This window comes from Branchiostoma lanceolatum, chromosome 3, assembly GCF_035083965.1.
Source record: "Branchiostoma lanceolatum isolate klBraLanc5 chromosome 3, klBraLanc5.hap2, whole genome shotgun sequence".
NCBI classification, from domain to species: domain Eukaryota; kingdom Metazoa; phylum Chordata; class Leptocardii; order Amphioxiformes; family Branchiostomatidae; genus Branchiostoma; species Branchiostoma lanceolatum.
The window spans coordinates 30,409,907-30,426,271 of record NC_089724.1 but is presented as its reverse complement, the minus strand read 5'-3'; the positions used below and the strand labels follow the sequence as shown (position 1 = coordinate 30,426,271).

The following is a 16,365-nucleotide window of genomic DNA, read 5'->3' as shown; positions in this document are numbered from 1 at the left end:
TGTCAGTCCTATCATTTTCCACTTGGATGAATTCCAGCACTTTTGGTTTAATTATGCAAATAAGGAATCTATAAATTGTATCTGCTGATGCTCCACTTGCCATAAACTACATATGTTACATGTATTTGGGTCTTATAATGGAAAACACGTCTTCATTATTTATGCAAATTGATCGTCGATTAGCATAATTTTCACATCGTTCTGTACATCTCTGTCTAAGCTACCTGCATACTAAATATCATGGAAATCCGTCGTCCTTTTGTTCAGTTATTCTCCTTAGAAGATTTTCACAATAACGCCACTGCAGTTCCTGAGCAAGCTGCTAGGGGGCCCAAACCTACACCACTTCTTAATCACAAGCTATCTGCCACCCCAAAATCAAGACCACAGCACGTCCAGGTCAAAAGATACAAAAACGGAAGTTCTGCTGCAGTACCAAGGTCACATACCAGGGGGCCCAAAAGCTACCTTAAATTTCGGCTCCACCTGCCCACATACCAAATATCATCGTAATCCATTCAGAGTTTCTTGACTTATGCTGACTACAATAGTCCAGAAACACAAACACACACACACACACGCGCACACACACAAACACACAAGCCATATCTCCATTTTTTCATGGAGATAATAAGTAACGTGCAACAGTGGATACTTTCGTTCTTGTTGTTAATGAGTAACGTGCAACATTGGATACTTATTTAACATTGAACCATCAGAAACCACGCTTCCATGGATCCAGCTCTTTATTCTTATCTGATCTTCTCACCAGGTGACTACATTAATCAGTGACTACTACCTGCTCATGACGTCACAATGAACACGGCAGCCGGTTCGGAACCTTACACAACGGCTTGCGAAAAACATTATTTGATAAGCAAACATTGCTTGATTATCGTGATAACATATCTATTTCGTTTTCTTGTAAAGATAACGTTCTTTCCGAGCCGTTGTGCAAAGTTCCAAATCGGCTGCCATGTTCGTTGTGACGTCATGAGCAGGTAAGTCACAGATTAATGTAATTACCTGATGGGAAGAATCAAAAGCTGGAGGTATGATGTTTTTATGGTTCGATGTTCAATGACATCCGAAGTGTGAATATGTTGTGAAAATTTCTATGTTATTAAACAATAGTACTATGTTTTATGAAATTTCAGGAAATTCTGAATGTTGATGTCATTGGTACTCTTTAAGATTTTTGTACATCTTTGGGTTGATCATTAAAAAAGATGCCGAAATGGAATACATATAATGCTGTTTTGAGAAAAAAGCTCAGCAGACAAATCTAAGAGCTACCAAAAGATTCATGAAACTTAATGCTGTTACGCATCTTTTCGAAATTCCACCTTTGACTATCGGTGATAAGCATCCTAATATTATTTCGTTCGGAGTTATGACGTGGTTTTCATGTGGCTTTGGTAGGATTCACCTCCCACGATGGTATTGTCGACTGTGTATTCTTCTTGGTTTGAGTGTTCGCAGCTATAAGTCAAGATCCCTTTGATGCATTTGATTGTACATGTACATGTATTCCGGTGAGGGCCTGCATGCCCTTTTCCGTTATGCGCTATTTTAATTCACCGTTAATCGTAACCGGTCTGCTCTAATTCAACATTAAACGTTATCAATATATTAATCGTGAAGCGTTACTGGTCGTTTCAATTCTACGCAGCGCGTTATTTGTCATCCTGAATTCAACGTTAAAGTCCCCCTCTCACTGGACCCGCGGCACGCTGGCGGCATCGCTGCGTCCTAAACTGGATTTGTGTTACCAGCTGGACACCGTAGCCGTGTTCTTCAGGTAATGTAAGATGATAGCAAGACACCCCATCTCCGTGGTAGTGTGGTACAGCAACTTTTAATCTTTCAGACGTCGTTCGCCGGGTAAGCGCTGATTAGATACAACCCAAGCAGAAGTAAGGTTATGGGTTGTCTTAGAAGTCCTTTGTCGAGCGTCCTGACCCGGAAAACGAAGCATGATGACGCTTTTTCGTTAGCTAGTAGTGCAATGCGGCTTCACTACGGCTCGCGTGTTTTTGACCAAGCACACCGGGTCACCCCTACTCGTATAGAAACAGAGTGGTACCGTTTTGATAAGTGTGTTGGGTTCTTTTACGTGCAGAGGTTTGGCGCCCTAAAGCTCCCTCACTAGTACACGGGGCCGTCGGCTTTACGTCCCCATCCGAAAAGGCGATGCGCATCTTTTCCAGTCGTGTCCAGGCGCGAACACTGGCCACTGGCTCCACGGAATTTGAACCAGATGTGGTAAGAGACAGCGTGCTATGATAAACAACTACCTGAACATATCAAATAGAAACAGGTTCTAAAGACATTGTAACAGTTACATATATTCCTGGTAGAGAACACCTAGAGCGGTCATTCAGCCAACTAGATGACCAGACTGGCGGAAGACCGCCAGCAGTGGAGAGATTTCACTGAGAGCCATGCTGCCCCGACGGCTGACTAAGCTATGGGAGAGAGTGAGTGAGAGAACACTTACCCCAAAAGACAAACACCATAGTTACTTCGTAGAGCTGTGTCCTACAGACTCTTGTTATGTTTGGTTTTATAGACCTATGGTTAAGATTATAGCTAGATATGATATGGCAATTTAACAACGCTTCCTATATTGTACTTGATAAGGTAATAGCGTTCAGCACCAAGGACAGGTTGTTTTCTTGTGTGTTGACAACTGTTCTGTATCAATATTGATCAGAAGTAAAAGTCATTCTGTTATAGAATCAGATTCTTTCTGCTCTTGGACTAGACGAGACGTCTGGTAAACCTGACTAGAAGTAATTTTCTACATTCCAAGACGCATCATCCTCATGGATCAAAAGTGTCCTCTCGATAACCTAGAAACGGTTGTAGTAATTCTAATAATGGAGAAATAGGAATACAATAAGTAAAGGCTGTCAACAAAGCTTTTTTTATATATCTATTTTTGTGCAAAAAGTAGACCATCCAGCAACAAGGCAAACGTCACGAAACACACGGAAAAAATCAATATGATATATATATTTCACTACAATTTCAGTACATCTATTTTCAGATTTTGATGCATCGATGCATCACATTTCTGTACGTTTTTTTTTCATGGGGTATAATATAAGAACTGCAACTGACAGAGAGGAACATCAATTGCTATATCAATTATTCAAAAGAGGACACAAGTTGCTTTATTCATGAGAAAATGCTATACTTCCATAGTCACTGTGGTATTTAATACCTGCTGCATTTGGAAGTTAGTTGAAGGTGGACATCATCAAACATTAACTATAACTGATAAGAAAATACTAGAATAGCCTTCCATACTTTGACCAACTTGTACAGTATATGCAACCTTGTTCGCACCTTAATTCATCATTTGTAAAAGTTAACATCATTTGGCAAAGGTACAGCTTACAAGACACAGTTCATATCTGGCTAAAAGATTAGATTCCGAACAGAAAAGAATATGCTACCAATGGCATCTACAATTTAAAGTCAAATTATTATTTCAAGTGCCGTTCCTCAAGGATCATTACTGGGACCTCTACTGTTTCTAATCTATATAAACGATTTAGCACATGTATCACTAAACTATTCACCAAAAATAGTTACTCAAGCAACTGGATAAACCTTCATCAACGCACTAAACTATTCACTCTTCTATTTGCAGACGACCCAAATCTTTTCATTTCCCACAAGGATCACCTTAGTAACTACATAATGCAAGTAAGACATTTCAGCTGAAACTTAAAATTAATCAAGCTACTGTTATCACTTGTGAGAGACATGATACAAAACACTTCAACAAAAAGTGTCACTGTACAAAAGGCAGCCTTTGGGGAAATTAATTTGCTATAATAGCTATATCTAGCAGGTAAATATATGTTGCTATTTTCCTCCAGGACTTCCTAGTAGAAACCATTCTCCTCTTGCTGCCACTGCCTCCTTCCTAACCATTCTCTTTTTATCACCGACTGCCAATGCTAGCTCCCGTACCACTCTGTTTCTATACGGGTACACTACTGCGTGAGGGAGGCTGGTCATGCTGCCCAAGCTTTTCAGGGCAGCCATTCTCACGCTCATGGACGGGCCATTTTTAGACAACTCCAGTAACTGCGGGATGAGAGCATCTATGTTTTGTGAAATGACCTGGGGGGCTTCCTGGACAAGACTGGAGAACATCTCTAAAGTGGACACTTGGAGACTGGGATCCTCGCCTAGCAGGGACTGTACCAAGAGGGGAACCAGCAGGGGGAGAGCACCCAAGAGAACCTGACGAGGCATGAAGGTGAGGAGGTGGGACACGGCGCACAGGAAGGACTGCTTCCTCCCGTCGTCTGCTTGGTTGAAGCCGTCCACCAGAGCGGGGAGGTTCTCCATGAAGAAGCGCTGTCTGTACATGAGGCGGATGTTGGCGTGGGATTCTTTACACAAAACATCCGAAGAGTCGCTGAGGATGACATGGAAACCTTCGGCTGCCCGTCTCCCGATAGCTTCATCCTCAAACAGTGCCATGAGGATCTTTGTGAACTGGGAACCTGAAGGATGACCCCTTATCACCAGGGCCTTCGTCAACCACACTAGAACAGCTACAGCTCGATATCTGCCTTTCTCGTCCACAGTTTTTCTCAGCATTTCTTCCAACTGTCCTCCTGTCTCTTGTAGAAACATCTCCAGCGCTTTCCCCAGCTCCCACTTGTTAACAATACCAGACAGGCACTTTGTAGCCGCAAGGGAGGTAGGCTCGTGGTCCGATGCACAAGACAACATCAGTAACTTCTTGGCAAGTTCACTTTTTGAGGGAATGTCAACATTCTGTGCCACGCTACATACTATAGCACTTAGGAGCAGAACTGTTTGGGTCTGTTGCCATGGCGATGAAACATCAAATGGTTTGAAGTTTGCTGATGTGTTAAGACCGAGTGCTGCCATATTGCCATCCAGGAAGGCCTGGACAGTTTTGCCAACAATACTGTTCCCTGCACTGTTTGGAAGCCTTTGAGTTACTGCCCTCAACGCCTTAGCCACAACATCTAGAAGTGACGTATCGTGGACTAAGTGTCTATCTGACGTATTCACAGCAGCGGCTAGAGCCATACACATAAGATTTTGTACTATCGTATCAACAAAGTATTGTACATTAGAGTCATCGATGACAGTTTTTTCAACTATTCCATGGATGCAGTGTAACGTAGCGATGGCTTCCTGGTTGGCTTCATCTGCACTACTGTCGATTAAAGCTTGGAGGTGATTCACCAGTTTGGGAACGGTGCATCTTACGATGGTGGGGTGAGTCGAGATTGCAGCCAGAGTGTTCAACACATACTGGTTAGTCACATGTTTGGCGCTGACTTGCTCCCTCTGGTTCGTGTCCATGGCGTTACAGCCATTGTTCTCCAGCACTTCAAGAAGTTTGGACAGAACTTCTGCTTGTATCACGTCAGGATGAGCCGTTGCCATGGCAGCGAGTGCCTCAGTGCTCCTACATTGTACGGTAGAATCCGCATCATGGAGAACAAGCCTCCCAAGGTGCTTTGCACACAAGTCCAGATGTTTCCCTTTAACAACATCACCAACACCCATCATGGCCGCCATCCCACCAACTCCACTACTCCTCAGTCCTGCGTCAGCCGCCTCTAGAACTGAGTAGAACACGGTCAGGAGGTTGTCGCTGTGGGGGATGATGGGATTGGGTGCATCAGTTCCAGAGGTAAAGGTGTGAGCTACGTGGATGAACGCGGTGGTGACCTCCAGCATGGTTTGACGGTGCTGGGGGAGGGGGTGGACCTGAAACTGCTCCACCATGAGGGGCACCACGGTGTTCAGGACGTGGACGCAGGCGGGGTCCGAGGCTCGCGCCGCCGCCTGCAGCAGCTTGGCGCTCGGCCACATCAGCTTCAACTCGGGCTCACACAGGTGGTGTCGGCACCCCTTCAGAACACTGTCCAGGAAATGATGCAGGGAGAACACAGAGCCAGTCTGAAATCAAATAGGTAATAGTGGTTATGAATAATTATTGAACTTAACAATACCGACACTGTGAAGATCGGGACCTACCCAAATTTTTGGCTGACATGGACCGAGTGCCGGATAATCTACAAGTAACATGTATGTCGTTCCCTGTCTTTGTTCAAAGTCCAACGGTGGGCTTGAATCTTAACTGTTTCCTTCACTCCCCTTGCAAAGAAATCTGGCTTCCGCCATGTGTTTCCGACATCAGATTCCGACATCACGCCCCTGAAGCAGCTGTAGACTGAAAATTGGGGTAAGTCCTAATCTTCACAGTGTTGGTATTGTTAAGTTCAATTGGACTCTATAGCCACATGAGGACACATGCGACCCAACCAAATGATGGATGACTAAAGCGGTCCTCGTCAGACTGACGGACGAATCAACAACAGTTATGTATAATATTATTAACCAACACAGATGAACTTTTATGCTGAGAAATAGTGGTGAATTAGGGTTGGTAAATATAAATCATATCTTTTTTTCTAGATTTTGGCCGTCAACATACAGAATTTCTGTAACAAGGTATCAACATAAAAGGGACCTAGGTTCGTTGGGTGTGTTATTTCACTTTTTCTATTGAAACAGACAGAAGGCGAACATGTTGGAAAACAAATATGTAACCCCCCTCTAAACAATAGGGCCAGCAGGCTTTTCATAGGGTCAGTTGCCATAAGCGGAAACAAAACATTTTTTCTAGGCCTACGATACATGTGTGCTTTAGACGAAGCTGGGATAAGAGGAGACCTCTACCTCTGTGACAGCATGCGACAGTGTTGCCACCACAGCAGTCAGCCCAGTCAGTGCTGCGTTCTCAATGTCCTGGTGACTGGAGTTATAAACCTCCCTGCTGATAGCAGACAACAGGAGATCCAGGAAAGACTTCAAGTTCTCGGCACCGTACACCTCTGCACAGGCTGCCTGTGGTGTGAAGAAGGAACAAAGCATTTTGTAAGATAAGACCATTACTGTAAATGCAGAAATATTTGCGGTGGTTTTATGTTCGCGGTTTTCGCGGTGAACTTTCAGCCCGAACTTAAAACCACCGCCAAACTTTTTGTCCACCTACGACTGTAGCCCTACTATTGGTTCAAATGCGAACTTAAAACCACTGCGAATGCTCCATTTTCTCCCTACAGCAAAATAAATACCATGCAAACTTAAATGCATTAATTTTACTGTATTACATCACAAACAAAATTAGTGGAACATTTTGAGATTTGAAAAATTGAATGCAAATTCTGCAGCAGTATTGTATCTTCAAAATTTCAAACAAGAAATACCACACATACATTTTCTAATCCCCTTTTACACTAAATGTTAAGAATATGCTGTATATACATGTACTAGACAAGCGTACATCATAACCCTACACAAATACGTTTGTATCACAACAATCAGGTGTCCATGGCCAGCTCCAATTTTGGGTGCATAAAAGTGCATATGCATCCAGTATTTAGACTGCCCTGATGTACATAATAATTAGATAGCTTTACTGCGCAACAATTGTACAATTGTCACATCTTCTTCTTGCTTAGGGTTCAAAATCATTTTTCAGGTCAGTTCTCCTGATACACATGCCATGGCAAAAAAATTATGATAAGAAAAAGGTATTCTATGACAAATGTATTAATTTTGCATTTCGATATTGTTTTGAAATTTACGGCTTATCTTTGCTCATTTTGAAGCTTCTTTGCATGATTTATGATATGGTCACAAACTTTTCTCTTTTGAAAACAAAGACAAACGTTTATGCACACGTAGATGTTATTTAATTAAGTCAGTATGGCCTTATGGGTCAAGACAGCAGATTTACCAGTGTATGGAGGGAGTCCAGTTTGGCACTGGTCACATCAGACGACAACTTCTCCAGCAACATGGGGACACAGAACTGAAGCACAAAACTGACTTGTGTTAACATGAACGGTCATCTGTATCACATGGTGGTTAATGTAAAACGCCCGCAAAAGGAAATTTCCTCTATCAGATACTAGTCTTTTCTGACAACATCTACATAATGTTTAAACTAATTGTTTTTTTTGTGGGACATTACGACATGTTGCTTATTTGTCCCACCAAAGAGCACACAGTAGATAATTGATTTAAAGATTACATAGATTTATGAGAAAAAACTTCACATAGCATTGACTACTTGAAAATGGATCCCATCTGAGTTCCTTATTCTGAATTTGTTGAGTATGAAGTAAAAGACTGCAGCAATCCAAGTACTGTCCAACACAATTAGCAGTTCAACCAATGATAACATGGCAATTAGCGGTTTGACCAATGAGAGAGTGGCTGCATGTTCATCATATATTTGCATTTCTAATATTGTTTCGAAGTTTTGCAGTTTTTATGCCATGGGAGGGCTATGGAATTGGTCTACTAAAATAACGTATGGCTATATGGAGGAGAAAGCTTCTGTTATTCATAGAAACAAACATTACTTCAGGGCTCTAGCCAGTCTGAAATTTAATTCCGTAAGCCCAAAATTTGTGTATAAACCTAACATGTTGAGCGCCGAAGGCGCTAGGCGTCGCGCCATAGGCGCGACAATTCTAGGGGGGTCCGGGGGTATTCTCCCCCAGGAAATTTTTAAATCTAGACCCTCTGAAACGCTATCTCCGGCATTTTGAGGGGCAAGTTTTGCTGGTAGACATTGCTTTAATAATGCCATCTCTTTTGGTGAAAAATTGGCCCTTCGTTGTATACAATTGGCAAATAAATGAAATTTAGCACCACAAAACTTTGACAAATATACACGTGAATTTAAGTCGGCAGAAATAAAACAACGGTCCCGTTTGCGCCCTGTACTAACGTTAAATATAATAGGAGATGAGACACCCTACTTTGGACAGAACGCCCTAAAGACGTTCAATATTTTCCTTCGATGTTTTCCATGGTCGATTTCTCCGGTAACTTTTACTTGATTTGATCCACTTCGTCGATTCAAGCCTTCAAACAGCCCCATCGTCGCACCAAATATCAATTTCCGATAAAACCTCGCGGATTCGCGCTTCAGGCAACATCTCGTGAACCGCGAGAATTGTATGTCATTGGTCCATTTTCCGTGACCCGGCGTGAACGAACGCTGTTATTGGTAGATAATATCTGATTCTGAGGTCTCAAACTCTAAACACCAGTTTTCGCGGGAAGAAGTGCGTTTAACTCGACGTAAAACTTTAACAATGTTCACAACAAAAAAAAACGGAAAGCCTGGTAACTACGGGAGTACTTTTTGTGTGGCTATAGCTGGCGGTGAACCGGGGAAAACAGCAGAAAAACGTCAGCCCGATGCGACCGGCCAGAATTTGTACTGGGCCACTGGTAGTGGGGAGGGGGGGCGCACGACGGTAATTTCTCTCGGCCCACGAACCACTGGCAACCACGGCGCCTCCGTTTGTATGCTGCTACAAAGCCACCTTGGGGTTGTCACCTGTCGCCGGCGGAAGATAGAAATGGCCTGAATCGACTTCGCTTCAAACTTCCGCTTCTTTTCTGGAGATCTTTGCAAAAGTTCAAGCCCTGCGACAGTGTCTATATCTTTTCTCCCGATTTCTGTCCGTCAAGGTTTACGGATTGGTTTTGAATTTGTCCCGTAACACGCAGCAAAGTTCCATAAATTTACGGCAAAACTGGCGCTGGCTAGAGCCCTGCATTACTTTACTGATGATTCTATTTCATCTATAGTTGGACTATTCCTCTCTCTAACTCTTACCTCTGCAAACTTGTCTGTGGCAGCCAACACCTATTTCATCTACAGGTGGACTATTCCTCTCTCTAACTCTTACCTCTGCAAACTTGTCTGTGGCAGCCAACACCTATTTCATCTACAGGTGGACTATTCCTCCCTCTAACTCTTACCTCTGCAAACTTGTCTGTGGCAGCCAACACCTGCCGTAGTCCCAGCACCAGGTCCTCCCTACTCACTCCGTGTGGGTCATCAGCTGGCTGCAGGGGACAAGACCTTCAGTCACAATCAAAATCTTTCTTCAATCTACACTAACTGTAAATTGTAACTGTACGGTAAATCTTTACAGTGGTCTTATTTCTGCAGTGGTCCCTCAACTGCAAATTCATGACAACATGAATATTCATTTCCAATGTACTAACTGTAGAAATAATTGTTCATTTGTGAAAAGTTCTTCTTCTCTCCTACCGCAAAATAAAACAAAAGCCAAAGTAAATGCATTTACAGTGACTGATCTCCAGGCCTATGCCCAAGACTGTATACAAGCGAAACAAGTGTCACACAGAAGGCAAATTTAAGACGTAAAAGTGGGTGTCAGGGCGATTTCCTCCAGGCTTCTGCTACTAAGTCTAAGATAGGGAGTGACAGGTCCTGGAGACAGCCCTGACTTACACTCACGCCTATATTAACTTATAACAAACGTTGAGTATGGGAAGACCATGAGCTCAACAGAATGGTGCCCACTTTAGGCTAGCAATGAGACACCTACCGGAGTGAAGTCAATCGGAAAGTAGCAAGCTACGACCTCGAACAACTCCTCTGTGAATGTTCCTGTAAAAAAAAAGACTTCATTATTGGGGAAACAAAGTGTAACACATTCAATAAATACCATACAATCATCAGTTACTAGAATATTCTTCAATCAGCGACTTTGTACGTACCTCCAATCATCTTATTTTATTCTAGTTTGTCAATCAAACATACAATCATGTAAATGATATTGATCTTTCCTAACCAATAGGAAAAGCTTGTGCGGCGATCCTGGCGATGCTGAAGGCAATATTCAGGTTCCTGGGATCCTTCTCGCCGTCCATGGCCTGTATAAACCCCCAGACGAAGTCAGCACCCAGGGTCTGCAGGGCTGGGGACAGGGCAACGCAGGGGTTAAAATGTGGCAGTGGAGGAAAGACATTGAGAGATCATATAAAATATACGGTAGGCATAAAAAACTACAATATCAGTTTCTGATTGAAAAATTTCATTTCCAAGTTATGTCTTAGATACCCTTCTGCAATTAATGGAAACAAAACATTTCGTTTGAAAAGCGTAACTATACTATGCTAAACATACACCAAAGTCAAGTTCTCACCAGTATTACACTTAATCTAGTTGTTCTTTTGCGACTCACGTAGGCATGAAGATTGTGCCTGGCTCTAGTACTAGTAATACCCAGTGACATCACCAGACTGAGTCAGTCTGTGACAAGACGCATGAGGACAGGGAGGGGGAGAATTAGCTCTCCATGCCATCATGCCTGCTTCTGTGGCATGTAAAAATTATACCGCTAACCAGAGCAAAACAAATTTTTTCTTTTTCACTTTCCAAAAGGATGACAACAGGTTACAACAGAGCAGGACGCCATTGCTCCCCCTCCCCAGCTCCGCGTTTTGGCGAGGGCTGGGTCTGTCTGATGACGTCACAAGTCATCGCTAGAGCCAGGCACCCGCTTGGGGCGCGATGTTCAAATGGCTACGGGAGTCACAAATTCAGAAGAACTGGACAGGTGTCATAACGGTGAGAACTTTAGTATAATATAGTAAACTTCTCAACCGGATCTTTTAGTATTCTTTAACACAGTGTTGTTATGGCCACTTGCATGTCTGTTATCAGAAGCACCCTTGAAGTAAAACTGAAGTTTAACTATGCAACAGTACAGAAACTGAAGACTGCTGTTCCAGTACCTTCCAGTCTGCTGTCCAGGAAGTTAGCCAGGATGTTGTAGACGGCTCTTCTGTCAGTTTGCACCAGGGACTGGATGGGAGATTAAACTATCTGTAGTACAAATTATCAGACTATGCATATTCTTATTCTAATAAAACAAATTCAAATGTCAATATTTTCAATATGCCATATACTAGACTAAGTGTAAAATTATCAAAATAGCACCTTTACGTAGGCGACCCTATACTAATGTCTAGGTGCATTCAATTTGGTACACCCTTTGTAAAAAAATGACAAATTTAAAGTAATCATGTATTTCCAGCCCTGTGTGGCACACATGCTTTCTACAGCAGTCCAAGACAATAAATCTAAGGCTGACCTGTACATAGACCTCCTTAAAGATGACCTGTACAATCTTGACTTCATCTCCCTGTGGTAGCTTTGGACTGGCACTCTGTGGGATAGATAGCGTATATTATACAACTGTCAGTTTCCATACATTATTCAATCAGTAATTATTACAAGAGCTAGGGTGATGGTCTAGACCAAAAATGGGTGATTTAGATTTCAAAACCTAAATAAAGACATTTACTGGTATCCCAGATTAGGTTGTGTTATTGAAATAATTTTAAAGTCATGCTGTAGTACTTGTCTCTACCAGACTAACCGCGCTGGCTATAGGGAGAACATTTGCCTGGGGACTTTGGCCATGGAGGGTAACATTCGCAGCCGCAGTTACTTCGGGTTGCAATATTGGACCCTATCTCCGTAGCCGACTCCCTTCATACAATTGATTCTATTTGGGCCAATTTCTACTATTTTCCCAGCAACCGGCGGAGGCTGGTAGAGCCTACTGTAGTACCAAGGATAGCCACTCGGAGGCCCAAAATCATCCATCATTTTCGTCTTCCCAATACTTACGTACCTACTAGTAGGCCTGTATAGCAACGTATCAACTTTGCCTAATATCATAACAATCCAACGTATCTACAGGTGTGTTCCCTTGCAATTGGCCTTTAGGCATATAAAAACCACAGATTGAAATATTACTTAACATGCAAACATTCAAACAGAATTGGCTTCATATGAATCAGAAATTCTTCCAGTTTCCAAGAGCAGGATAGTTCTGAGCCTTACCAGGGCCAGCAGTCCATGTAGAACATGAGGCTGGACTGAGTGGTGGTCCAACAGGCGGTCACAGAAGAAGGCAGACAAGACCTCAGCTACGAAAGGAGACGTGAAATTAAAAGAGAAATAAGTAATTGCCAGCAAATGCAGACAGGTTTGCGTTATAGTGTAATATATGTCAGGGAAAAATTGTAAGTACTAGGTGACATAATTTGAAGGAGTAAAAATTACATGTTGTAGTTATGTCAGGAAATCAGGTTTTTATTGGAATCCTGGAGCTCAGTGGTACTGAAGCGCCAACTGGTAATCCAAGATGGTACTGCAGTCTTGAACTGTCTGGCCTATACTATACCTAGGACAGAAACAAGTGGGTAACTGGTTCATGCCAATGAGTCAAAACATGGAAACCTGTTAAGTTTGCATAGTTTCCCTTGTCACCTATGTAGTAAGGATTCTAACGCTATACATGTGCCTGTCATCAGTAGTTTGAAAAGCCTGGCTATTGCTCGGGAGATTGCATATGGTCAAAAGTCCTTGGCCTCCTTGCCAATGGGAAATCCCTGGATATGATCCTGTTTTGCCACCATCTTGTGTTTTTAGGCTTATCTAAAAACAAGATGTTTAGTCTATCTCTAGCATAACCGTAATTGGGAATACATGTACCTATATTAGTATCTTACCAATATACAATGCATATGAACAAGACAACCTATAAATTTGCCAACTGACCTTCTTTCTCTGTCAACCTGTTGCTAGGCGACCTGTGCAGTACCTCTGCCAGCAGCTGGGTGGCTCTTGCTCTGGTTGTGACCTCAGTGCTGGTGAGAGAGGACCTGTGTGTGGTTCAAAGGTCGCGTTCAGAGTTAACTTCAAACACTCACTGACTTGTATAGCAAGGACATTATATGCTGTAAATGCAGCAATGTTCGAGGTGGTTTTATTTTTGCGGCTTTTATGGTAAGCTCTTTGCCACAAATTTAAAACAACCGCAATATCTTTTTCATTGTGCGGCCAAAACATATACTCTCTGTCCAAAGAGCTATCTACTACTCAAAAAACAGGACCATAGCATGCCCAGAACACGAGATATCAAAACAGGAACTTCTGCTGCAGTATCGTAACAAGCCGCTAGGAGGGCCTGCATGCCCTTTTTCGTAAAGAACACCTGGATGCAATAGCCTCACTCTCGACCGATGACTTGTAACTATAACTACGTATACATAACCCCGAGGTCTTACATTGGTCCCTCTATGATCTAGTATTTGTTTACCCAATGCACAAAAATAACAATCTGTTGCACTGTCGAAAATCATATCACATTGTCTAATTCATTCAAGGCCAAGCTGTCATGTAATATTCTTTGTCACTCCCATGTCAGAGGTACACAATGTAACTCACAATAAGCTCCAGAGCGACCAGACAGGTTCTACCGTGGCGGATCATCACTAAGATATAACATTGTCGTCCGATTTGTGCGTCATATATGTGGGAATACATTTATCTGTACAAATTCTAGATTTCTGAGGAATGTTTGCATTGCAACATAGAAATTTATGTATGTATATGTTATAGTTAAACTTTTTTCATAGTAGAAGGCAGGTGCTACCATTGCTGCTAACTCTGTTTAAAAACCAAAGATTAGAACAGTTTTCCACGCTTTCTGACAGGCTTTCTTGCACTGAATGCTCAAAAGTTACGAAAAAGTTGTTCCAAAAGTTATTTATTCGGGTGGTAAAATACATACACGTACGCGTGTTGAGGTGGGGTAGGAATGGGGTGGGGTAATTGATTTAACGTAATTCGTAATGAGCTCTGAGAATTTAACGTAATTCGTAATCGGCAGCGAAAATGTTGCGTAATTTGTAATCACTACTCCCCCATGCAGGCCCTCCGCTAGGGGACCCCAAATCTACTAGTAATCATTTCCAGGTCTCATCAACACCAACATACCAAATACCAAGACAATCCATCCAAACCTTCTCGAGTTATGCTGGTAAGTTATACACACACACATACATACACACATACATACATACATACACACAAACGCTACCCTATGCATAACCTTCTTGGCGAAGGTAATGAGTGTTGTAATCCCTGCTGATAACTTACCCCAGACTTTCCACCAGTTGTAACAGGCTGGTTTCCCCATCAAACACAGCTGAAATATAAAATCAAAATAATGGCTATAACATGAATTAACATATCTAGAGATAAGCAGTACAGCAAAGGTACCCGGGTCACGAGTTCCTCACTGGGCGCCGAGTAATGAACGCGTGTACAAAGTGGCGTCGTCACTGGACGTCCAGCACCGAAGAAAGTTCATCACTAGAAATCCAGTAACGAACGGCTTTATTCCAGTAATGAAGCCCCCTCGGTGCTGGAATTCCAGCACTGAATCTTGCCTCGGTGCTCGGTTTCCAGAAATGAACTCCGCTCATCACTCGGTTTCTAGTGACGATCCCCGCTCGTCACTCGGGTGCCAGACAAGTAGGCTCGTTCATCACTGGTCACCAGTAACGAAAGTCCCCAGGTCACGGGTTCCGCGCTAGATTTACCAGTGATGAGTGACTCTCTAGTGCTGGAAGCCGAGTGATGACATTATTTCGTTAGTGGCCTTCCAGTGATCACGTCCTATTATCACTGGAATGTTCCAGTGCTAACTGTTAGACAATATTTTGTGTGTATTTTGAGTCGATGCCGTTAAGCCCCCGTCACAAATCAACAATTTAGCTCGGCCGACTTGTCGGCAAGATCCAAATGGGGATTTTCGGCCAAATACGACCGACGTCCTGGCGATTCCGCGGGCTTCGGCCCTATTGAAAGATTTTTCAATTTATGTATTAATGAACTGAGGCTAAAATAACATTTGACTTTCTGAGTTTTTCCCCCACAAAATGACTAGTTCAAAGTCCACTAAGTCAATATAAATCTGCGTCTTATGTGGGATTTATGATTATTGGTGTTCGACGGACGTCGCCCGAGCCCCGTTCAATATGTGACGGGACAGGTACTCTCATCTCTCGGTTTCCAGTGATAACTCAGGGATTTCCAGTAACGAAGTCGCCTCATTGCTGGACGCCCACAGATGACAAAACGTCATCACTGGAAGTCTAGCGATGAAGGCACCTTCGGTGCTGGACACCGAGTGATTACTGAGGAACCCGTGACCCCGGTACTTTTGCAGCAGTACATCACATTTACAAAGGTTTGGTCAAAATTCTTTTAACAAGCAGCACTAGTTTTGAATGTTGCATTAAAAATCTGATCCTTACATAAGTTGTGGGCATATATTATGCCCCTCCCCTTTGTCCCATATCGCCGCCATCACGTCTACGGTCTACCTTTAATAAAACTGGCTTTCTAAACGTCAGCTCTGCTCAACTATTAACTGGCAGACGTAAAACGTACAAGTTGACAACCACAAACCTTTAGCGACATTCTGCAAGGCGCTGTCTTGCTGTCCTTGTACAAATTCCAAGACGTTTTCCTGCACGTTCCCACTGAGCGCTGCCATCTTGGGTGACGATGACCGTTTCACAGCCCCCTCTAGCGGATTCCGTGTCAACTGTAGTGTGATTTTTTTCCCGACAACCGCATGCAAA

The 16,365-nt window shown here is 42.9% G+C and overlaps 1 protein-coding gene across 1 annotated transcript; it reads right to left on the bottom strand.

Moving 5' to 3' along the window:
- Positions 1 to 3,149: 3,149 nt before the first annotated feature.
- Positions 3,150 to 16,333, bottom strand: LOC136431374 (MMS19 nucleotide excision repair protein homolog). The gene is made up of 12 exons (XM_066422720.1): positions 16,190 to 16,333; positions 14,873 to 14,921; positions 13,490 to 13,593; positions 12,770 to 12,855; positions 12,012 to 12,086; positions 11,653 to 11,722; positions 10,707 to 10,832; positions 10,461 to 10,522; positions 9,865 to 9,951; positions 7,817 to 7,891; positions 6,754 to 6,921; positions 3,150 to 5,970 (listed from the first exon to the last, which is right to left on the bottom strand). Exons 1-12 carry the CDS (start codon positions 16,275 to 16,277, stop codon positions 3,880 to 3,882), a joined length of 3,081 nt encoding a protein of 1,026 aa, XP_066278817.1. The 5' UTR covers positions 16,278 to 16,333; the 3' UTR covers positions 3,150 to 3,879.
- Between the last annotated feature and the right edge of the window lie 32 nt (positions 16,334 to 16,365).